The following is a 23,462-nucleotide window of genomic DNA, read 5'->3' as shown; positions in this document are numbered from 1 at the left end:
AATTGTCACTTCATAGTCATGCTAAATAGTCTTCTGAAATCACGTGACAACTGCCACTAACGTCAAAACTGTCAAACTGCTCAAAAGTTGCAAAAATCAGTATTTAAAAACGTTTCTTTACAGTATTTGATATAAAACGTATTTCTGAGATTTATGACAGTTATTTTGACAATTTTCAATTCACAGTCTAGCTAATTAGTCTTCTACAATCACGTGACAACTGTCACTAACGTCAAAACTGTCAAACCATGCTCGAAAGTTGCAAAAATCAGTATTTTAAAACGTTTTCTTGCAGTATTTGATATAAAACGTATTTCTGAGATTTATGAGAGTTATTTTGACAATTGTCACTTTATACTCTAGCTAAATAGTCTTCTGAAATCACGTGACAACTGTCGCTAACGTCAAAACTGTCAAACTATGCTCAAAAGTTCCAAAAATCAGTATTAAGAACGTTTTCTTGCAGTATTTGATATAAAACGTATTTCTTAGATTGATTTATGACAGTTATTTTGACAATTTTTACTTCATAGTCTAGCTAAATAGTCTTCTACATTCACGTGACAACTGTCACTAACGTCAAAACTGACAAACCGTGCTCTAAAGTTGCAAAAATCAGGATTTAGAAACGTTTTCCTTGCAGTATTTGATATAAAGAGTGTTTTTGAGATTTATGATTTTTGACAATAGTCACGTGACTATTGTCAAAATTCTTTAAAACCACGTGATATCTGTCACTAATGTCAAAACTTAAAGAACAATTATTAATGAAAAAATGATCTGTATTTTTGAAGTACGGTTTTTGTAGCAAGAATCAATGATTAAAATTTTTGCCAACTATTATAAAACACCCTGTATAATAATAATGAATTTGTTTTGATCTACCGTTATCTATCGTTTTTTTGACTGATTATTCTACCGCCATTAAATATTTTGTCTTGGCAACACTGCGTGGTTCAGTCAGAAATGATGCTACTGCAGGTTCCAAGTTACTACAGTTCCAGCCAAATCAACTTTTAATTAATTGGACAGTGTTATTGTTTGCTACAGCTTTTACCACTCAGTGAGCATTTTACGGACACACTCAACTCAAACTCTCCTAGAGTTCTAGTAACTGAACTCATTTATTAAAATCAAGTTATGAAAAATATTCGTTATTTAAGTCTCAACGCAACGGTTGGCTGTCACCGTCAATCTCGGTCAGAATAAGAAAAAAAAAGCAGTTACAAGACAAATTCGTGCCAGTTTCACAAACATGTCTCTATTTACAGAGTCGTAACGCCCAAGCCGTAAGTACGAGATATATTTATATATATTATGTAGGGACCGGCATCTCGTCCGACAAAATAGCGAACCCACGTGGGCTCGCACGGTGCCCCAGGAGACACTGACCGTGCAAAAGGAAACGGCGATGACCTTGCTATACATAGACAGACACCACAACCACATTCTCCGCTCAGCCAAAACAAAGTCGCTGCCTCCCGTAAAAACACCGTAAACAGAAACACATCGTTTCGGCTTTCTCTCCGGCATTATTGCGACCGACAAAAGGTACTTTCGGCTCTTTTCCTGCTGGTTCTTCATGCGAACACGCACGAACGCATTTTTGATGATGGTAGTTTGGAGATAAGGAGGCTCGTAAAAACCGAAATTGTTACGCGACTATTTTTAACTGTTATTTTTATATTGCCTAGTAGTGATCTTTATAAATTCCAATAGGTCATTTCGTATTCAATGTTCAGACAGGAATTCAGAAAGAATATAAAAGATTTTAGGTTTATCTCAACAATTGATCTTAAACTTTGGCTTATAAGAGAGCTTTTCTTTAGCAATCTAACATTTTTAAAAAGCTGCTTAAAAAAGAACAATCTCAAGTATTCTATAGTGAAAAGCACATATTCTTCAACAACCATGTTGTTTAAATTAACATGATTTGGAACAGGATAGGAGAAAAGAGCACTTGGTGATCTTCCTTCGGAAGTTTGCATTGAACTTATTATTTTCTTCTGAATTTCCAACTGTTTCTACTTTATCGACAAACAATTTTTCTTTGGGCAACTGTAGAAAACGTCTATCCTCTATATCTTCCAGAACTCCTCCTTCATTCTCGAATAAAGTACGAAAAGATGTTGAGTTGGTGCTCTGACAAAGTAGTATTTATAGCTTTTTTAGAAGAAACTTTGTTAAAATTAGCTCTACACCTGTCAAATAATTACTTACTCCAGGTGATTCTAAATTGGAAAACACTGCTGTTGACCAATCAAATCATTTCAACTTTATTATGCACTCCTATCAGCCAATCTGGTTGAAGTAGTACCATTATTGTTTAACTATAATGTAAAATTGATTTAGTTTACATCAAAGTTTTTGCATATAAGCGAAATCTCGTATGGTTTTTTTTTTTGGTGTAAAAAACTTAGTTAATTTTGGCGCCCTCTAGCGGGCAAACGGTGTCGTTTACGATTTTGTACCACCGCATTTTTGGAAAGCCCACAGTCTGACTATCTTTTTTGCTTCAGTGGCGTTTTGTTGTCATTTGCCAACTAAGCGAGTTATTCAAGGTCAAAGTTAGAACTGTCAAAATGCCAATGACAAAGTTGTCCTGTCCAAACATTACATATTTTATCTTTTCTGTCTCTGAAAGTTGCGATTTGTGGTGTGAAAAATTCAAGTCTGCTCCCGTTTTTCTTGTAAAACATAGAGGGCGCCACCTACGTCACCTTGTACACAAAACCACCAAATAGGTTTTCTCAAAAAAGTTATTTGATTTTAAATGTGTATAAGGTGTCGTAGGTGGTGCCCTCTACATTTTACAAGGCAAACGAGAGCAGATTTGAATTTTTTCACACAAAACACCTCTTAGCCGAATTTTGTGACAATACATCATTTATAAAAAAAAATATGACGAAAAAACTAAAAGCAAATTAAACTTTTCACACTCTGTATCTCCGAAATTATAGACTTTTGGACTGAGGTAAGTTGGGTTATATCTTGTGATGAGTAAATTACTGGTAAAGTATATATTTTACTTTACCAGGAAAATTTGACCGGTAAACTACCAGTAAATTACTGATAAATTACAAATACTGTGTTTCTGGCAGTTCAAATTTTGACACTGCTTTTCGCTCTGACTGTACCAAATTTTGTAGTATTTTTCATGTTATTGGACTGGAAATATAAGGAATATTCCAAAAATGTGCTTAAAATAGCCATTTTCTCTATCGAAGTGGGTTTTGTAGGCAATTTTTTCCGTGACGGTCCTTTGAAACTGTGTTCCTTGCAGTTCAAACTTTGAAACCGCTTTTCTCCCTGACTGTATCAAATTTTGTAGTGTTTTTTCAGGTGATCATATAGGAAATTTAATGAGGATTCTAAAAATGTGCTTAAAACAATCATTTTCTTACTCCAAGGGGGTTTAACAAGTGATTTTGTCTTTGACTGTCCTTTCAAACCGTGTTCAAATTTCAGACCACAAATTTAACTGATTTAAATATTTGTTGTACCAAACCAGTTTATCCTAAAAATCTCGAAAACAGTAACAGTTACAAAAAAATTGCAAGAGACCTAAAATGTTTCTAGTCAACTCCCTTTGCAGTAACTTTGCTGGATCGTTTTTGCTTCCAGTATACGGGGTGTACAGGAAAATTATGGTGTTTCACTATTTTTGTCACCCTGTACGCAATTTTTATACTAGACTAGACTACGCCATTGGAAAGGGGAGCTCAAAACGGTTCTTTCAAGTGGTTGAATCACCCTGAACTCCCAAAAATAACTCAGTTACAAGGTGTTCAACTTTCAAACCACAATTGCAATTTATTTGAAAATTTGTTGCATCAAACCAGTTTTTGCTAAATAACTCGACAACGGTGAAGGTTACGAAAAAATTGCAAGAAACCAAAAATGTCCCTTAACTCAGCGTCATAAGTTTGCAGGACCGTGTTTTTGCTTCCAGTATACAGGGTGTGCATAAAAAATGTGATGATGTTTTTGGTCATCCTGTACGCAATTTTACAGATAGAATTTTTTGTTCAACACCGTTAGAAAAAGGAACTCAAGACGGTTAATTTGTAGTTAAAACTCATTCCTGGAAGTTTCCCAGTTCGTCAGTGCCGCTACTATACAGGGGGTGCATGAAAAGTGTAGTGATTCAGGTTTATGACTTTTCAATTTAATGACAGCCATAACAGGAAAATGATATCTTTCAAGCAAATTTCAAGATAGATGCATATATTTATTGGTCAAATTGGAATTTACTGGTACAATTGGTAAATTTTCCTGTCACACTGAATTTTGCTTTTATAGGTTTTGGAATCAAACATAATAAAAAATAATAACCGCTGATAGTGCTCACTGTTAACAAATGACATTTAAAAAAAAACCTTCTCATTTGACAACTGACATGGGTGGATTAATGCACCGTCCCATTCTTAATAGGTTAATTCGGGTTATTGATTCTGAACTGTTTCAAATATGGGAATGTAATATTTGCACGATAATTTGTACATAGTCCTGTGAAATCAGTACACAGCAATACTTATCTTATCCATGCCTAAATCAGTTCCTGAACGGTTCAGAATTATGAACCAGAAAAAAGCTAATGTGACACATCGTAACCGTATAAGATTGATACTGTTGATAGTAAAAAATGTCAAATTTCTGATCAAGTATTGTAAGAGACCATTAACAACAGAACATAGCTGACGATGATTAGAGCAGAAATTGTTGTTTTTCAATCTTCCATCTTTTTCTGACAAAAGAAACAAAACAATTAAAGAAATGTCTCATTTCGATTCTAGCAGTAAAATTGAAAACGCTATTTGTAAGTTATTAACTTTTTTGGTATATTCTGCTATTTTTTCTAAATTATTTGGCTTAAATGTCTTTTACGACACGAGCAGTTAATTAGGTACTTAAGCATAAAACACAAATTTAAAGACCCAAACCGTGAATTTACTGTTGTTTGTCTGACCCTAAAACCGCGGCTTCTTCATCAAAACAATGCTCTAAAACCATCATAAATACTGTTTATACCCGTCTTACTATACCCGTTTCGCGCCAGTGCATTCCACTCTCAGGTCATTCATACCCAAGGTTTGTCACTCAAACGTAACAACACGAGTAAAGACCAAGTGACCTTACTCAGTCTATTTCTCGTCTTTTTCTACGTTGCGACTGTGGCCGGAAACGTAGGTCGTAGCCACAACAATTTGCCGTTACAAAGTGGCAAACGAATACGGGGCCAACAATCCTCTAGGGCCACCGAGCCGCCCTGTTTTGCTACGTCATCTACTACGCCGTACTTTGGACCGGTGTACGATCGATACCACTAAAACACGACGTAGTTTGTACGCTTTTATAGTCTAAATATAGGGCTTATTTCTGGGAAATGAAATAAGAACGTAAGTATATCTCCCCCTTCAATACAGACGACAGAGAGTAAATTTGACTTTTCCGTGTGCACAAAAGGTATTTCTGAATACCTGGTTAGTTTATGGAGTTCACAAGAATGCACACCTTATTTGAATGTCAATAATTCCGTAATCCAATACAAGGCGAGGAATTTTCGATGAGGTTGCAATGGGAAGCACATCCAGGAAATTCTTTGGACCACAACAATCGCAGCGCCTCAAGAAAATGCGCATTTCGCAGCGATGCAGTCTAGCCCCGTCTGGTGCCCCCCAACCCCATCCACCCTTTCACATTGATCGACCTCATTTCGGAGCCTGACGGCCTATTTTATCTGCCCCAAAACAAAACGAGACGGCTATACAGAGGGAGTGCCACAAGTTTTACAGTTTTGATGTCAAATACTAGCTTTACACCGAACTTGACAAACATTTTTCCGTGAATTTATTCACAAATTTGTAGATCATTTAAATCATGAAATTTATTGACATGATGAATGTCTTTTTACTCCAATAAATTTTTACATGAAGCAACGTGAATAAGTGTGTCATTTCTGCCAACAGGCATAGCGACCAACTTAAATTTAAAAATAAAATTGAGTATTGAGTACATGTTGGTTGAGGTTTTTTCTAATTATTTAATTTAATGAAAATATTATTAGTTAGACAAGATATTAACAATTATTATTAGTTTGTCTATGTAGACAGATGTCAATTTCGTTTTCCCAACATAAGCTGAGTTTAAGGACCGCTTAGATAAGTTTAGACTGTCTTATGACGGCAAGACCAGATTGGCACAAAAGAAAATAGTATAAATTTTCGTCGATTTACTAAAAAACTACACCATTTCTATCTGTAATTCAGAAAGAGTCAAGTGTAATTCAGAATAGTTAATTGCAATTCAGTAAATGTCAAATGCAATTCAGTTTAATTTTTAACCTAAATTGTGTTATTTTTTTCATAACATTTCACAGATAATTACTACGTTTCCATGCAAATTAAAAACGTTCTCAAAACGTTTTGAGTTTTGAATTTTGCCTTGTAAACCCGTTTTCAATTCGGTTTCAATCTTATTTCACTTCAAGGTCGATTCGCCGATTTTTGGGATCGTATCGGGATTGAAATAGCATGGAAACACCTTAAAAATGAAAACGATTTTGAAATCGAGAAAATACGTCACAATTGTGTATTGTCAGCGTGTAAATGTCATTTTTCATTTCTTTAAGTTAGAGAACATAACTAAAAATTTGTCATTTTATCATTAGAATTGTTTCTAATTTCATTAATTGTTGTTACTAATAAAGTAAGCATTTTACCTTATCACGGCTACCAGAAATGTTTGGCTGGACAAAGAAGTAAAACTTCTACTGGAAATTTTCCAAACACAAAACATCAATCGGTATTTTGATACCAAGAAGTATAAAAATGGAGAAATTTACCAATGGGTTTATGAAGAATTAGTAAAGAAAGGTTCAACTACTAGGCTTTGAAGTGCATGTATTATAAAGTGAAGCGTAAAAATGGGACAAGTGGAGAAGTCCGTTCAGAGTGTAACTATTTTGCCATGCTTGATGAATTATTGAGTGCCAGACCATCATCCAGTTTGTGGGGTGGACACTCTTGACGAATATGAAGAAAGAAGTGCATCGGAAGTCAAATGACACAACTCAATCGTTTCTACGTATTGTCAAAAACTCAATCTAGTTTAAAAACGGAATTGAAAACGATTTGAAACTTAGCATGGAAACTCTTAAAAACTTTCAATTTTGAGATCGTTTTAAAAACGCCTTCAATTGCGTGGAAACGTACTAAATGTATTTTATGGAATTGCCTTTGAATGTTCTGAAATTCATTTGATGGTTTCTGAATTACAGTTGCCTATTCTGAATTACGTTTGACCTTTACTGAATCTCACTTGGTCTTTTCTGAACTACATTTAGAAATGGTGTAGTGATTATTAGCTATTTATGTACCAAGGGCGTTCTTCTTCTTCTTCAGCCACTTCCTGTCCACTCCTGGATGTAGGCCTCTTTCATGTTTTTCCATGCCGTCCTGTCCTGTGCCATCTGGAACCACCTATTTTCCGCTTGCTTTTTGATGTCATCAAGCCATCTTGTCTGTGGTCTTCCTGTGCTGCGCTTTGTTCTGTGTTAATCTATTTGACCATTTAATTTGGTCGTGTCGGGCCATATGTCCTACCCATTGCCATTTCAGTTCTGCAATACGTTCTATTATATCTACGACCTTAGTTCTTTCTCGGATTTCTTCGTTTCTCTTTCTGTCCCTGAGACTAATACCCAGCATCGCCCGCTCCATCGCTCTTTGCATTATTCTGAGCCGATTTGCGGTTTTTTTTGGTCATTGCCATCGTCTCAAGGCCATAGGTCGCCACCGGCATTATACAGGTGTCGAAAACTTTTCTTTTAAGGTTAATAGGGATGGTACTATTTCTAAGTATATGCTTCATTTTTCCGAACGCTGCCCAAGTTAGTCTTATTCTTCGTCTTATCTCCGCCGACTGGTTTTCTTTGCCTATTTTTATTGTGTGTCCCAAATATATATACTCTTCCACGTTTTCCAATTCTATCCCATCTATAAGTATGTGTTCTTCGTTGTTACTTATTATTTTGGTTTTTGAGATGTTCATTTTTAAGCCAACCTTTTTTGAAGCATCATTCAGTTGTTTTACCATGTCACTCAATTCATGTATGTTATTACTTATCAGGACGATGTCGTCGGCAAATCGGAGATGATTTAGGTAGGACCCGTCGATGTTAATGTCTTTTGTTTCCCACTGTAATGATTTGAAGATGTTCTCTAGCGCCAGGGTAAATAATTTCGGAGATATGGTGTCACCCTGACGTACTCCCCTATTCACTTTGACTTTATCTGCGTTAGAGAGAACAAAATGTCCTGAAGGTTTCGGCCTGATGGACATTATACTCTCCCTAACGCATGTGGTGCAATGTTTTATGTTTCACCTAATTCAGCAATTATTTACTGTTTCTGGCATTGAAAAGTAAAGTACACCTTTACCGGTATGTTGTTTAGTGTTTATTTTACCTGAATGATGTGACTTTGATAGTCCTTTCAGTCAGTGAAAATGGCAAAAGCTAGACAAAATTTTAGAAAGTATATAAGAAAATTCAGCAAAAGCAAACGAAAGTTTACTACCTAAAAAGTCACGTAAGTAAGGTAAGGGAATACGTAGTTTTTATGGCATGAAAGAATAAAAATGCCACTGCTAATATCAAAAAAGGTTTCAGGGCGTTATGATAACGCCCGCCTATAATACCCTCATGTTGTTATGAGCACTATAACCGACACCGTTTCCAAGGTATTATTTATTCATAACGTATAGGTGAAACATAAAAAATCTTACTTGTTGTTTCGAGTGACAACTAGATTCGCATATGGTTTATGACCCCATTTAACCAACTCAACCCATACAAATTTGTGGCACCCTGTATAATCGCCGTTGCCATTAACTGTCCCATTTGCAAAATCATCAGTGTTAACTGTCCCATTTTTTCAATGCTCTTATTCAGCTTGTATTCATCACCCCTCTGATGAAACGAAAAATTAAGCAATAATAACTTTTTATTACTTAATAGATATAGGTTTGATTATGTTAGGATGGGGTGGCAACGTTGCATGACTGGAACGCGGTCGAGGGGTTGGGAAACGATCCAAAAGGGAAAGGGGATGATGCGAAAGAACGCGGAAACGACGCATTATACATTTTACAGGATTAAGCAGGGAACGGTCCTTGTATTGATATTTATAATGGCTTTATATACGGACAGGAGGAGATGAGGGGCTCTTACTGTCTCACGCAATATTTCCATTCATTTTAAATATCTACGTGACGTTCATCAGGCTTTTAATGGAATTTGATTTAATGGGCAAATAATAAAAAGTGGAACGAGTCCGGTTTTTTTCTTTTTTTTTAGAAAGTACATTATGTCGCAAATTGTTACATTCTAGTCGATACACTTTATAGAAACCAAATTCAATTTCTTTATATTGTTTACCAGCTTGGTTTTGGTAATGGTCAGCCGCACATTCCACAAAGTTGGTAACAACTACGTGTTTATGATGAATGATGACAATACATAATACTTGGAAAGTTAGTGGGTTTTGGGTCAGGATTAACTTTAACACCCATTCATAAAAAAAAACAAATTGAAATTGTCCATTTTTGTAAAACCAGTTTAAAGTTTTAATTTACCAAACCAAACTTTTCTGATTTATCTTTAAGTACCTATACAGGGTAATTCAAATTCGACCCTCACCGTTGGGATTTCGGAAACTATAAGAGATACACGCGGATAGGTATATGAGATACTGTATACAGTTTTGGGATAGCTTATCATTCTTTACACAACACCCAACGAGTGAACAAAATGTTAAATTTCAAAGCTTGAAATTCAAAAATTCCATGTTCTTGACAATGCTGTAGAAAAACAATAGGTATGTCGTACGTCTCATGAGAACTAGAAAGTACTATTGCAAATCAGTGCTCTAGCTCTAGTAGACCAAGATGAAGATAAATTTTGCTTGCTTTAAGCTTCATACTTTTAGGACTTAATATTAATTGGCCATTGTTTTAAAATATCGTATTAACAATTAACTGTAATGGTAAGTCCACATGTGCAGCATTTGCAGGTCGCGGCACTGTTCCTAGAATCACGATTTCCTCGGTCGTAAGGTAATTAATCAATATTATTTTAAATAAAAAATAACTGTCTATTATTAAATTTTAATATTTGCCCTAATTTTGCACCCTTATTTATTTATCATCAATTACTACTATTGCCATCTCAAAGCGAAAAGTGTAAGCTTCATAATAGGTAGAAAAGAAACCTGTCTGTACAGTTTGTTTTGCGTTATCTTTGTTATAAAATGTGCACAATTTTTTAATAAAATTACAAATTCGACAAACACAGTTGATATTTAACCAACTGTCAAATGACGTGATCCTGATATGTGACGTCAAATTTGCTATTCTCGCTCTATAGAGCGTCAAGTCGAACACGGAACACGGCCTATACAAAATGACAAATAGTCTATCGTCTGTCATCCGTCATAACTTCTAACCTAACTTTAAACTTGTCTGTATTTTGATGTTATTTTATTATTATTATTATTTATTATTATTAACTAAATAATCTATTGCTAGATTTTGTGCTTAGTGGTTGTATTGTGTGGTTACCGATTTGAACTTTTAATTGTTTGGGGTAAACATGACGACGCCTCCGGCGGCCCTTGTAAATCGCAACAAAAAACATTTTCTTGGCGTCCCCGCGCCTCTCGGCTATGTGGCTGGTGTTGGTAGAGGGTAAGACGATTAGTTTAAAAGCTAAACACTTTTTAATGTCACGACAAATTGCAGGGCCACAGGTTTTACCACCCGGTCTGATATTGGTCCAGCCCGAGATGCCAATGATGTCTCGTAAGTATTTGTACTCATTTTGTATTAAAAAAGTACAATAAATACTGTACTTTATGTGTGGTAGTATCTTTAAAGATAAACTCATCTTTAGAAGAGTACTTTTACAGATTTAGTAAACCTTTAACTTCAAACTTTCTGGTTGCTCAATAGAATGCAACTTGGAATATAAGTTGTGGGTACTAGGTACTTACATTAATGTATTACCATTATTCCAACTCAGTTTGTATTTGTTTTATTAATTTTAGTGATGATCGGCATGCTCCTCCAGCAGCTAAAAGAACCAAGAAAAAGGATGAAGAAGAGGAGAAAGAGGTGAGCAATAAACACATAAATTATCAAATAAAGCTTGTCATGTATCTTGATTTATGTTATCTCAGAGTGTAATTTTCTTTGTCAGATGTTAGTAGTTTCCAATTTTGTACAATATTAAAAAAATGTTGTATCCTACCTTACTGATTTTACAACCAGTAAACATTTAGTGTTGATTTATCTTATTAAAATTAATCATGGTATCAGGTCAAAATGATTTCTGGATTTAATTCTACAAAAAAACAGCCTTTGGGAGTATCAATCTTTTCTGTGAGCAGTTTAGTAAGAATTTAAAACAACCAAGCTTATAAAACTTACATAAAAAAAACATGGTGGAGTAGCAAACTGAGACAGGTCAAAAACAACAAAAATTAAGGTTATAAAAACAATAATTGATTCTACAATAGTACTTAAAATAAAATAGAAGCAACACCTTTTGCAATAACAAATCAAATCAAAATACCCTGTATTGTTTTTAACTAAAAATAGTTGTAAACAAAGCCATACTATATACATACAAATAAAGATAAAATACATTCACCAAACCACAGTCACTAACAAATTACATGTAAGTATAAAAATAATTTCAATAACTTAGGGGTATATCAATCAATCAGCCCTCGACGTCCACTGCTGAACATAGGCCTCCCTCATGGCTCTCCACCCCTGTCTGTCCTGGCTCGCTTGGATCCAGTTGTTTCCCATTCTCTTTAGGTCGTCGGTCCAACGTGTAGGCGGTCTTCCTCTGTCGCGCTTATCGGTACATGGTCTCCATTCTAGCAACCTTTTTGTCCATCTGTCATTTCCCTGTCTGCCCACGTGTCCAGCCCAGCTCCACTTCAGTGAGGTTATACGCTGAATAATGTCCGACACTCCGGATCTTCTGCGCAGTTCTTGGTTTGTGATATGGTCCTTCAGGCTCAGCCCAAGCATTGCTCTTTCCATTTTGCGTTGTGTGACTCTGAGTTTCCTCGCCGATACTGTTGTTAAAGTCAGGGTCTCTGCGCCATAAGTGAGCACCGGCAGAACACACTGGTCGAATACTTTTCTTTTCTGGCAAGTAGGAATGTCACCCGTAAGGATATCTTTCAGCCTCCCATAGGCCGCCCATCCAAGGCCAATCCGTCTATGCAGTTCACATGTCTGGTTGTCCCTTGATATTCGGATTTTGTGACCTAAATATATGTATTTGTCAACTTGCTCGATTTCATTATTTCCGATGTTTATTGTCTCGCTCATGACAAGGTTTGTCATGATCTTGGTCTTAGTGAAGTTCATTTTTAGACCAACTTCAGAACATGCTTCCTCTAACTCTCTTAGCATCTGTTTCGCCTCTCTTAGACAGTCTGTTGTTAGGACTATGTCATCTGCAAAGCGGAGATGGTTAAGTTTTTCACCATCGATGTTTATTGCTTTATTATCCCAGTTAAGTTTTTTAAAAGCATGTTTTAAGACAGTTATGAATAGTTTAGGAGACATGGTATCCCCCTGTCTCACCCCTCTGCCGATTTTTATGCGGTTGGTGGCTTCGTGTAGTTTAATAGTCATGGTAGCATTTTTGTATATATTGTGAGTAAGTGTTGCGTATCTATAGTCTATACGACAACTTGTTAGGGCGTCCATTATAGCTTTCAGTTCAATGGTGTCAAAAGCTTTATGGAAGTCTATAAACAGGAGGATTAGTGGTCTGTTGTATTCCACTGTTTTTTCGATGAGGGTTTTGATGCTTTGCAAGTGGTCGTTTGTTCCGAACCCAGATCGGAATCCCGCTTGCTCCTTGGGTTGGTAGAGTTCAAGTTTATTTTCTAATCTTGACGTTATGATTCTAGTAAAGAGCTTATACAGATGACTAAGAAGGGTTATTGGGCGGTAATTTTCCAGGTCCGTTATGTCTCCTTTTTTGTGGAGCAGTATGGTGGTTGCTTCGTACCACTTGTCAGGAATATCACTTTCCTGTAAGCACATGTTGAAGAGTTTCTGTAGTTTCTGCAGTAAAAGAGGGCCTCCCATCTTAATCGCTTCTGTCATCACTTCCTCTTCACCTGGAGATTTGTTGTTTTTCATCTTTGTTAGTGCTCCTCTGATTTCTTCGATGGTGATATCGGGCATCTCTTCGGATCCTTGGTTTATAACTACCTGTATACGTGATGTTATGTCTAGGTTCAGCTGTTCTTTGTGGCGGCTTTTGTATAGATCATAATATAATTCCTCCGCAATGCTCAGGATTTCCTCTCGGTTTGAAGTGACATTTCCTTGTTTGTTCTTTAGTTTTACTATGTCTTTTTTGCCTTCGGTTAGATGCCTTCTCAGTACTTTCATGCTTTTGTTCTGTTCTATTGTCTCTTGAGTCTTCCTACTGCGGTAGTTTCTGAGGTCGCGTCTGGTTGCCTTTGATATTTCCTTATTTATCTTCTTAAGCTCAGCAATGTTGTTGCTCCAATTTCTTCTCATTTGGTCGCGCTGGGCAAATAAGTTTTTCGTGTTTTGGCTTATTTTGTCTTCTTTTCCGCCTTTCGAGTAGGATGCCGCCTGGCTTTCTTTTAGCGCGTTGGTTATAGCGCCGTTTAAGCTATTGATGTTTGTGTATGAGTTGGCGCTTGTTTGTAGTATATTCGTGATCTGAGTTTCGAATCCTTGGGTGTCGCTCGGTGTTATCCATGTTTGTTTAGACTTTTTCCTTATCAGTTTATATCGTTCTCTGTCAAGTTTCATTTGGACCTTGCAGCGCACCATTCTGTGGTCGCTGCCAGTTCTGCAGGTGTTTAATACTGTTACATCTTTTACAATCTGCCGTTTGTCTGTGATTATGAAGTCTATCTCGTTTTTAGTCCTGCCGTCTGGGCTCTCCCATGTCCATCTTCTATGGGCCTTTTTTTTGAAGAAGCTGTTCATTTGGTACAGGTTATGTTGAAGTAGGAAGCCCAGTAGGGTTTCCCCACGAGCGTTTCTTCCTTCGGATCCAAAGTTCCCGAGTGATGACTCAGATGTGTCTAATTTCGTGCCGATTTTAGCGTTGAAATCCCCGCATATTATGGTGAAATGCGTAGATGTTTCGTTTAGGGCTGAAGTTATTTCTTCGTAAAAGATGTCTACTTCTTCGTCGGGATGGGAGGACGTCGGTGCGTAGGACTGTATGACTATATATTTATAGGGGTATATATGCGCATAAAAACAATTAGAAATTTAAAACCGTTCGGCATAATATTCACCAACATTTATAGTAAGCTCTCTCAATGAGTAACATCCTGACCTCCTTTCTAAATCCGCCTCCCTCAAAAATCTTTCTGATGCCAGTAGGCAAATGATTGAACAGCGGACGTCCATTATACACCAATGAGTTATGCACCTGAGAGGTCACAGGAATAGGTTTTTTTTTGTATGACTGCCTGGGGGCATAAGTAGATAAACTCTCACTCAGGGTCGTACCGTACTTTTTATGCATCAGGGAGGCTGTTTCCAAAATAAACAAAGCCAATGTCAGAATTCTGTTCACAACAAAGAGCGGCCTGCACAAGTCACCAGGTTTAGCTCCACTTAACTACCTAACCGCTCTTTTCTGCAAGGGAAATACCGCATGCAGAAGCTGTCCAGTTCAGGATTCCCAAAAACATACGCCAAAACGCAAGTGAGACTCTATCAATGCGAAATATGCTTGATAAGCCTTTATCCAGCTCATTTGAAATTATTCTCAAAGCATAACAGTTAGATGATAACTTTTTATTAAGGGTTTTAATATGTCATTCAAACCTTAATGCGTCATCCACTATTAGTCCCAAGAATCTGCTTTGAGTTGTTTCTTTCAATATTTGGTTTTCAGTATACACAGGACCCAAATTACATTTAAATGACATAACATTTGTCTTTAAAATATTAAGCGACATTATTAGCGTCACACCAATTCTTCATAAGACATAAGTCATGGTTTATTTGCTGAGTTAATGTTTGCTCATCCGTGCCACCCCACAGAATAGTTGCATCATCCTGAAAAATATACAACTTTTTGTGTACTGTACTCATATAATCATCAGGAAGAAGAGGATCTAAATGACTCAAACTACGACGAATTTAGCGGCTACGGCGGCTCTTTATTTTCTAAAGATCCCTACGACAAGGACGACGCCGAAGCTGACGCTATTTACGAAGCAATCGACAAAAGAATGGATGAAAAACGGAAAGAGTACCGAGAAAAACGTCTCAGAGAGGAATTGGAACGGTACCGTCAAGAACGACCAAAAATCCAACAGCAATTTTCAGATTTGAAGAGGGATTTAGTGCGAGTAAGCATCTCTATTCAGCAATTTTGTGCTTGTCTCAATTGATTTTTCTAAAAAGGTATCTGAAGACGAGTGGAGGCAAATCCCGGATGTTGGAGATGCAAGGAATAAAAAACAGAGAAATCCTAGAGCTGAGAAGTTTACACCCTTGCCGGATAGTGTGTTGGCTCGTAATTTGGGTGGGGAAAGCACGAACGCTATTGATCCTAATTCGGGATTAGCTAGTATGGTACCAGGAGTAGCAACTCCAGGTACGCTTTTCATTACTATTCCTTAAGAAATTCTAAAAAGTGATTTATTACAGGAATGCTCACACCTACTGGAGACATGGATTTACGAAAAATTGGACAAGCCCGGAACACTTTAATGAATGTGAAACTATCGCAGGTAAACTAAAATTTATCATAATTTTATACAGGGAACAAGATAAATTTTAAAAAATACGGTTGTTCTGTTAGGACAATTACTCTCGGGACTGGGTCATTCCAAGGATTTCCTTTCTTGAACCTTTGGACGAGACAATTCTAGTGATTTGTCTAATTGCAATATTATGTCATCGAAACTCTCTCGAGAGTGATTATCTTGGTTAATATCCATTCTTTCATATAAAAACTACAAAAAAATAGATCCCAGGGATGCCAAGTTATTTTATAAATGGAGAAATAACTAAACCTAAAACAAAACTAACCTAACTACTTTACTACAGTAACTCTTCTATTCAGACACTAACAGGGTAATTGTTTGGCGCTCAATGTTTACATACATGACTACCACTACTACTAAATGAATAGATCGGACACCAGAAACGATTGCACTGACTACTGTTTATATTAGCCTAATTACTTACTGTCTCTGACACGTTTACGGAATTAGTCCATGAAACAAAACGTCTACAGATAACGTGGTGTGTTGCACTATGACTCCTACTTCAGGTTTTCTGGAATTCGCTCACAACATCATCGGGGTATCAGTATCGTTTTTGAACAGCAGCAATCAGCTCAGTCGCTAGCTCTTCAATGATGAAATCTGTTAGACAGCTTTGCAGCGTTCCCAACTAGTTTGCTTAAGCAGCAACAAATGCTTCCAATTGGTACCTGACTGGAACTGCCCAATGCAGATTACACCCTCTTTAGCTTTAGTTCTCGAACATCAAACGACGGGGCGAAAACTATCGCATTTCCGGCCAGCCCTTTACGCAAGGTGTATTAACTGTTTGGAGCTTTCTACAAGCTATTCTATCAGTCCGCAGCTTTAGCTTTGCAAAAAAATTAGATATACAGGGTGTCCCATAAGTAATGGTAAATAATTTAATGACGTATTTATGGGGTCAAAATAATTCGATTTAGCACAACTTACCTCAGACAAAAAGTCAACAGAAACAGAAATACAAAGGGTCAAAGTTATTCTTTTAAAATGCATTTTTTTACTTAACACGCGCTGGAGTTTCTTGCTAAAATTAGGTATTCAAAGGTTTTCGATGGTGCGAAATTTGATTATCTACTCAGTTTTAAGCCAGCTTATAGAGGTCACCATCTAAAACCGGTGATTTGCTTTAAAATCACTTTAACTTTTTTCTGGTAAGTCGAAGTGAAATCTGAATATCGGTTTTCCAATATTTTTTTAACGAAAAAGGTATACTTAGTTGGCATCCTTAAGATCAACAGTTTACGAGATATTTGCAATTAAAGTATTCGGTGCCAAACATGATTGCAATTTGTAATCTTCTTGGAGGATGGAACCTTAGATCATTTCTCATTCCAAGTGAGAAATTACTTAAACAAATTTTCTGAATCGTTGAATTGGTCGGAGAAGCCAAATATCATATCCAGCCCTTCTGGTCCTCCAGATTTTTACCTGAAGCATTTTGTGTATGAAGAAATAATAGATAACCAAGGAAAGTTATTAATTTCAACTTAAAATGCTGTTGAGACATTTTGGAACAATAATAGACAGTTATTTCAACCATTTTTTTATTTTTTTATAAATGCATTGTGGTCAATATTTTAATTGCAAAAAACTCGAAAACTGTTTGTTTTTGGCATATTTACTAGGTGCACCTTTTTTGGCAAGAAGATATTGGAAAACAGTTATTCGGGTTACAGCTGTCACTTGACTATACCAGAAAAAAGTATGTCGATTTTAAAACGAATTATTTTCTGCAGGTGGCGACCTCTGTATGCTGGCTTAAAACTGCGTTGATGATTAAATTTGCTATCTTCAAAAACCCCCGAATATCTAATTTTACTAAGAAACTCCAAGTTATTTATGAGTAATTAAAAAAAGACCATTTTAAAAAAATTACTTTCACCCCCTGTATTTCTGTTTTCGTTGACATTTCGTCTGCAGTAAGTTGTGCTAAATCGAACTATTTTGGTCCCTTAAATCCGCTATTAAATTATTTACCATTACTTATGGGACCCCCTGTATGTGTAATGTAAGTCTGACAATTCTAAAAAAATCTTGTCAAAAAATTAACATCTCTACCTGTACCTGAATATCCTTGGCATCCCTTATAAATTTTAATTTACGCAAAAAGAAAAAACAAATAAATCAATCTTAAAAAGAATAGATATTTTTAAGACAGTTCCATGTAAAAAATTTGACTTTTTGCACTTTCTGAACGAAATCTTTGATTGTAGGTTTCTGATTCTGTAACCGGTCAAACAGTGGTCGATCCTAAAGGTTATCTAACCGATCTACAATCCATGATACCCACTTACGGTGGTGACATAAATGACATTAAAAAAGCACGTTTACTGCTTAAAAACGTCAGGGAAAGCAATCCGAATCATCCGCCTGCTTGGATTGCCAGCGCCCGTTTAGAAGAAGTGACCGGAAAAGTACAGGCTGCCCGAAACTTGATTATGAAAGGTTTTTGCAATTAATTATCCTGTTTTTTTTATATGCTTTAATGTGTTTGGTATAGGTTGTGAGGTTAACCCTCAAAGTGAAGATATTTGGTTAGAGGCTGCTAGACTGAATCCTCCTGATACTTCCAAAGCTGTGATTGCGCAAGCAGCCAGGCACATACCAACTTCTGTAAGTTGCTTTATCGGATTCGTATCTCTTAAGTTAAATTGTAATTTTTTTTAGGTAAGAATTTGGATAAAAGCTGCTGACTTGGAAGATGAAACTAAAGCCAAACGGCGAGTGTTTAGAAAAGCTTTGGAGCACATCCCCAATTCGGTAAGGCTGTGGAAAGCTGCCGTCGAGTTGGAAAATCCAGAAGACGCCAGAATTCTTCTGTCCAGGTATTTGGTTAGATTTTTAATTAAAACGGAAAACACAGTGGATGTTGTAGGGCTGTTGAATGTTGTCCAACTGCTGTAGAGTTGTGGCTGGCGTTGGCCAGGTTGGAAACCTACGAAAACGCGAGAAAAGTGCTTAACAAAGCTAGAGAAAACATTCCGACCGACAAACAAATTTGGACTACGGCCGCTAAACTTGAGGAAGCTAACGGGAACCATCATATGGTTGAGAAGATAATTGAGAGAGCGATTTCATCTTTAAGGTTTGTTTTCTTATTTATGGAATATCAAGGTGAAAATAGACGTTGTTCATTAAGACTAATTACAAAAATTAGACATCCCAATAACCCTTTACATAATCTATCCACCGAACTCCTTTATGAATGCACACAAATGACAAAATTTCAGAATGACTGCTACAAATTCAAACTAAATGGAAAAACCACCCTAACAACTGGGCTATACTTGACCCTCTTTGTCTAAGAAGACAAACGACATTTCCGATTTTCCTTTACCTCTTGCACCCTATTGGAACAACTTAGTTTTTAACTGTAAATTAAATTTTGATTTTGAGATCTCTTAATTTTTGTTGTCTATGTAATGTAACACGGGCAGAAAGACCTATTGGTCGATAGCCTATTCTTTGAGAATAAAGATTGTTTATAGGTATATATACAGGGTTATTCACGTTATTCGACACGGAAGATTGGACTATTGGAGGTATTTTTTAAAAATATTTTCAAGATGTACCGGTTGTCCCAAATGCAGAAAAAGTATCAAAGTCATGTTTTTTCAAATGGAACACCTAGTATATTAGTTTATTTTCAGAATCTACGTTGAAAATAAAAGGTAATTTTAGTTTCTCAGATATTCCTTAATTTGTAAAAATGTAGAACAAATATTAACATTTAAAAGTTCAAGCTTTCTTTGATATTTATTGACCAAAATTGGTTTGGGTGCTGATAACAGATTAAGTTTCATTATCCAAAAGTGATAAATTGTCTAGCTCATATAAGAAATTTCAAAAAATGTACTCAAAAACTAAAACTTTTAAGTAGTATAAACTTGTCAAACTAAATGGGACCCATCTATTTTATGGTTACAGTATATGCAAAATTTAATTACCTATCGAAAATTATTAAGGTTTCATACTGCTCATTGTTAACATTTTCTTGGAAAAGGACATTTCTTAAACTAACTGACTTTGACTGATTTTTGATCATATCTTTTCCAATTACATATCTATAGTTATAATCTAAGTAAAGCTTAGAATAAAATAGTGGCTTAATACTTTGTAGATTTGCTGTACAAGTTACAAAAATAATTCATTAAAATGTTTAAAACGGCGACCATTCGACTACAAACACAAACATACCTACTCCGTTTTTGAATCCTTCAGCAACATTATTAAGTATCTTAATGGATATACTCCTAAAAATTTCGCTAATTCGCATTTTAAGCTGTCATTTGAAACAGTTTTAATCTGTGGTAATTTCTCAAGGGTAATAACTTAAAATCGCGAGTTCGAGAAATGTTGACTTTGCAAGAAAACGCGAACCGTTAGCCATAGGAGACCTCAATAATTTTCGATAGATAATTAAATTTTGCATCTACTTTAACCATAAAATAGGTGGTGTTCAATTTGATTTTTACGTTATTAAAGTTTAAAGGTTGCAATTATTGGGAAAAAATGTTTGAGACATCCTGTATGAGCTAGACAATATATCACCCATGGATCCTAAAACTTGATCATTTAGCAGTTCCCAAGCTAATTTTGATTAATAAAAATCAAACAGAGGTTGAGTGATTAAACCTTAAAATGTGTTCTAAATTTTTACAAAATAACGAATATCTGAGAAACTGTAAAGTTTAAACGTACCAAACCTCAATGTCTCAAAATCTTAAAAATATTTTTAAAAGCTACCTCCAATAGGTCTATTTCCATCCCAGAATCCAAACTTTGTTGAAAGTGATTACTTTAGTCACAATTTTCCGTGTCGAATAACGTGAATAACCTGTATGTATATGTGGACGTTGTTATAAAGAACAAAACTAAGTTGTAGAATGTGATTTTACTTTCAAATGTGACATGGCGCAAAATTATGACAATAGGTTTTTTTGTAAACGGAAATTTACAGTTCAAATGGTGTTGAAATCAATCGGGAACAGTGGCTTAAAGAGGCGGTGGAAAGTGAAACTGGAGGACATATTCATTGTTGTCGAGCCATTGTTAAAGTTATAATCAGTTATGGAGTGGAGTCTGAAGATCAGAAACATACATGGATGGAAGACGCAGAAAATGTGAGTTTTTTAATTAGTGTAATCGATTATCTTCCAAACAGTGCGTTGTTTGACCAATTATAAACTAAAACTATTGCAGGGATACTATAAAGTAGGAAAAGTTCTATCGAAACAGAAACACTTAACTTTTTATTGAAAAAAAAAACAAATGGTTATTAATGTTGCATAAACTGTGATTGTAATGTGCTGTTTTAAATTATTTATCGTATCATTGAAGATTAAAACGATTTTATATAAAATCTTTATTAATAATTATCAACATCATAAATGTACTAATTCCTTCATAAAACCTTAGTTACTAATAATACGTTAGTTAGGAAGGACAACAGGTTCGATAACAGAATAATATTACGACTTTTCATGAATATTCAAAACAATGTTTTGACAGTTTTCAAACTTAACGGATACTCCACTGCCTTTGGAGTGCACGATCATATTTATGTCTTCTGAAGGCTGATTAATGGCCGAGTATGCATTCCTCTCCATTTCATCCGGTTCCCTAGGGCTTAATCCACTGTCGGAGACATCGCCGATTTGAATTTTGCGAGCAATGGAAACTTTCTTGGACACACTTTCTTCTAGATACCCTCTAGCAACCTTCGTTGATTCCCATCCACCAAGTTCTTGTAAATCCAATATATTCCCTCCAGCATTAACAAGAAAATTTGGCGAAGATCTTATAACGCAGTGACCAGTATACATATTAGGATTTTCAAGTGAAAGATACTCAGCTATTTTTTGAGGTACTTCAGCGAAGAAATGTATGCCGCAGGGCTGTACTGTACATTTTCCTTTTCTATATGATAGAAACAATCTTCGGTGAGTAACATGGGCTGGCCTTAACATTGCATACTTTTTAAATAAAAGCACAGGATTGACTTTGCCCTCAGATACTATCGCGAACGTCCGTTTCTTGTGGGTTTTGTAGTCGGGAATAGTAACAATCAGCTTGTCCTCTAAAACGTCAACATCTTCCGTGGTCATCTTGGTTAGTTCATTGGTTAGGCAGGCTCCTCCAATTCCAATTAGAAAGGCCACTTTTAACATCAAAAACTCCTTGTATGGAGCAGAACGTACAAATTCGTTGATTTGTTCTCTTGTAAATACCTTTGATTTTTTGCTCTGTATCCGACGTTTTTCTTCTTGATAAAACGTATTAAAGCGCCGTATTTGTCGATTTCCACACACACACTCTTTCCTTCAATTCTAAGGTCGCTCGTAAACTAGAATATTTTGGCCATAAGGACGAAGCAGAAATTCTGTAGCGAGTTTTGCAAAATATGCTAGCAACACCGTTTCTTCTGCACCTCGAACTTGTACTTGGTTTCGTCACACACAAAACTGTTCATATTCTTTCTCATACTGCTGACTTTCGATTTTTCCGGAAGCAAGTTCAACCTTATAGTGTTGGCTGCAGCCAATATATTATCAGGAATATCTAAATTTTACATTTTAATGCGGGACAACAAAAATTAAATGACATACAATTTTGTTGATTTTGTTTATAATAATAATAATAAAACTCCTTTATTCCATTTGACATACAAATATGTTTGGAATGCGTCACAAGTCAGATACGCATCGCCGTTGTCAGTTTTCGCATCGCCGTTGCCAATGATACGATAAAGCTTTACGATTAAAATTAATTTATTAATTATTACGATTAAAGCCGTTGCCAATGTAACTCGATTATTAGCGATTTAACACCGTCTCGGACATAGCAATGTCCACGACTATTATAAATCGCATAATAATCCCGTTACATTAATAGCTATACAATGTTTCAGTTTACGGCACAAGGAGCTTATGAATGTGCCAGAACTGTATATACCATCGCCCTAACCACTTTCCCTGCGAAAAAATCCATATGGCTGCGTGCCGCTTACTTGGAAAAGAACTACGGAACTAGAGAAAGTTTGGAGAGTTTGCTACAAAGAGCTGTAGCTCATTGTCCTAAAAGCGAGGTAATTTCTTTACAACTACTATTTAATCTCTCGTCACTTAATTTTTCTGATAGGTGTTATGGTTAATGGGAGCTAAAAGTAAATGGTTAGCGGGAGACGTGCCTGCGGCTAGAGGTATTCTGTCTTTGGCCTTCCAGGCCAATCCAAACAGCGAAGAAATTTGGTTGGCTGCCGTTAAGCTGGAGTCAGAGAATAAAGAGTATGAGCGGGCCCGAAGGCTTTTAGCTAAAGCCAGAGGTACTGCTTACTAAATTATTTTTACTTTTGTTTTGAGAGAGTAATTGCAGGTTCTGCCCCCACTCCGAGGGTAATGATGAAAAGTGCCAAACTGGAATGGTCGTTGAACGATCTGAATGCCGCCCTTACTTTACTAGATGAGGCCATTAAAGTTTTTCCAGACTTTCCCAAGCTCTGGATGATGTACGGTCAAATTCACGAACAGAGAAAAGAACTGGATAAAGCTTTTGAAGCCTACAACACTGGGGTATCAACCAGTCAGAAAAGCT

General features: G+C 36.1%; 1 protein-coding gene and 2 long non-coding RNA genes across 3 annotated transcripts in view; all 3 read left to right on the top strand.

The window, feature by feature from the left end:
* The first annotated feature begins 4,256 nt into the window (after positions 1 to 4,256).
* Positions 4,257 to 5,948, top strand: LOC145731699 (uncharacterized). The gene is made up of 2 exons (XR_014178862.1): positions 4,257 to 5,399; positions 5,467 to 5,948. It is a non-coding gene; the product is annotated as an uncharacterized LOC145731699 (long non-coding RNA).
* A 4,544-nt stretch (positions 5,949 to 10,492) lies between these two features.
* The window catches only part of Prp6 (pre-mRNA processing factor 6), a 13,929-nt gene continuing 959 nt past the window's right edge, over positions 10,493 to 23,462 (top strand). Inside the window, exons 1-14 of the mRNA XM_081994440.1 lie at positions 10,493 to 10,746; positions 10,801 to 10,860; positions 11,106 to 11,172; positions 15,198 to 15,446; positions 15,502 to 15,694; positions 15,748 to 15,830; positions 18,083 to 18,314; positions 18,370 to 18,482; positions 18,537 to 18,694; positions 18,745 to 18,954; positions 20,830 to 20,992; positions 22,780 to 22,956; positions 23,010 to 23,193; positions 23,244 to 23,440. Coding sequence (XP_081850566.1) covers positions 10,652 to 10,746; positions 10,801 to 10,860; positions 11,106 to 11,172; positions 15,198 to 15,446; positions 15,502 to 15,694; positions 15,748 to 15,830; positions 18,083 to 18,314; positions 18,370 to 18,482; positions 18,537 to 18,694; positions 18,745 to 18,954; positions 20,830 to 20,992; positions 22,780 to 22,956; positions 23,010 to 23,193; positions 23,244 to 23,440 — 2,181 coding nt within the window. The 5' untranslated portion in view covers positions 10,493 to 10,651. The remainder of the gene's footprint in view (positions 10,747 to 10,800; positions 10,861 to 11,105; positions 11,173 to 15,197; positions 15,447 to 15,501; positions 15,695 to 15,747; positions 15,831 to 18,082; positions 18,315 to 18,369; positions 18,483 to 18,536; positions 18,695 to 18,744; positions 18,955 to 20,829; positions 20,993 to 22,779; positions 22,957 to 23,009; positions 23,194 to 23,243; positions 23,441 to 23,462) is intronic.
* LOC145739114 (uncharacterized) lies at positions 19,979 to 20,310 on the top strand. The gene is made up of 2 exons (XR_014180900.1): positions 19,979 to 20,193; positions 20,239 to 20,310. It is a non-coding gene; the product is annotated as an uncharacterized LOC145739114 (long non-coding RNA).

Source organism: Ips typographus, linkage group LG1 (genome assembly GCF_016097725.1).
Source record: "Ips typographus isolate SLU linkage group LG1, UJ_Ityp_2.0, whole genome shotgun sequence".
Classification (NCBI taxonomy): Eukaryota; Metazoa; Arthropoda; class Insecta; order Coleoptera; family Curculionidae; genus Ips; species Ips typographus.
Note: the sequence above shows the minus strand (reverse complement) of the source record. Positions and strands in the feature narration are given on the sequence as shown.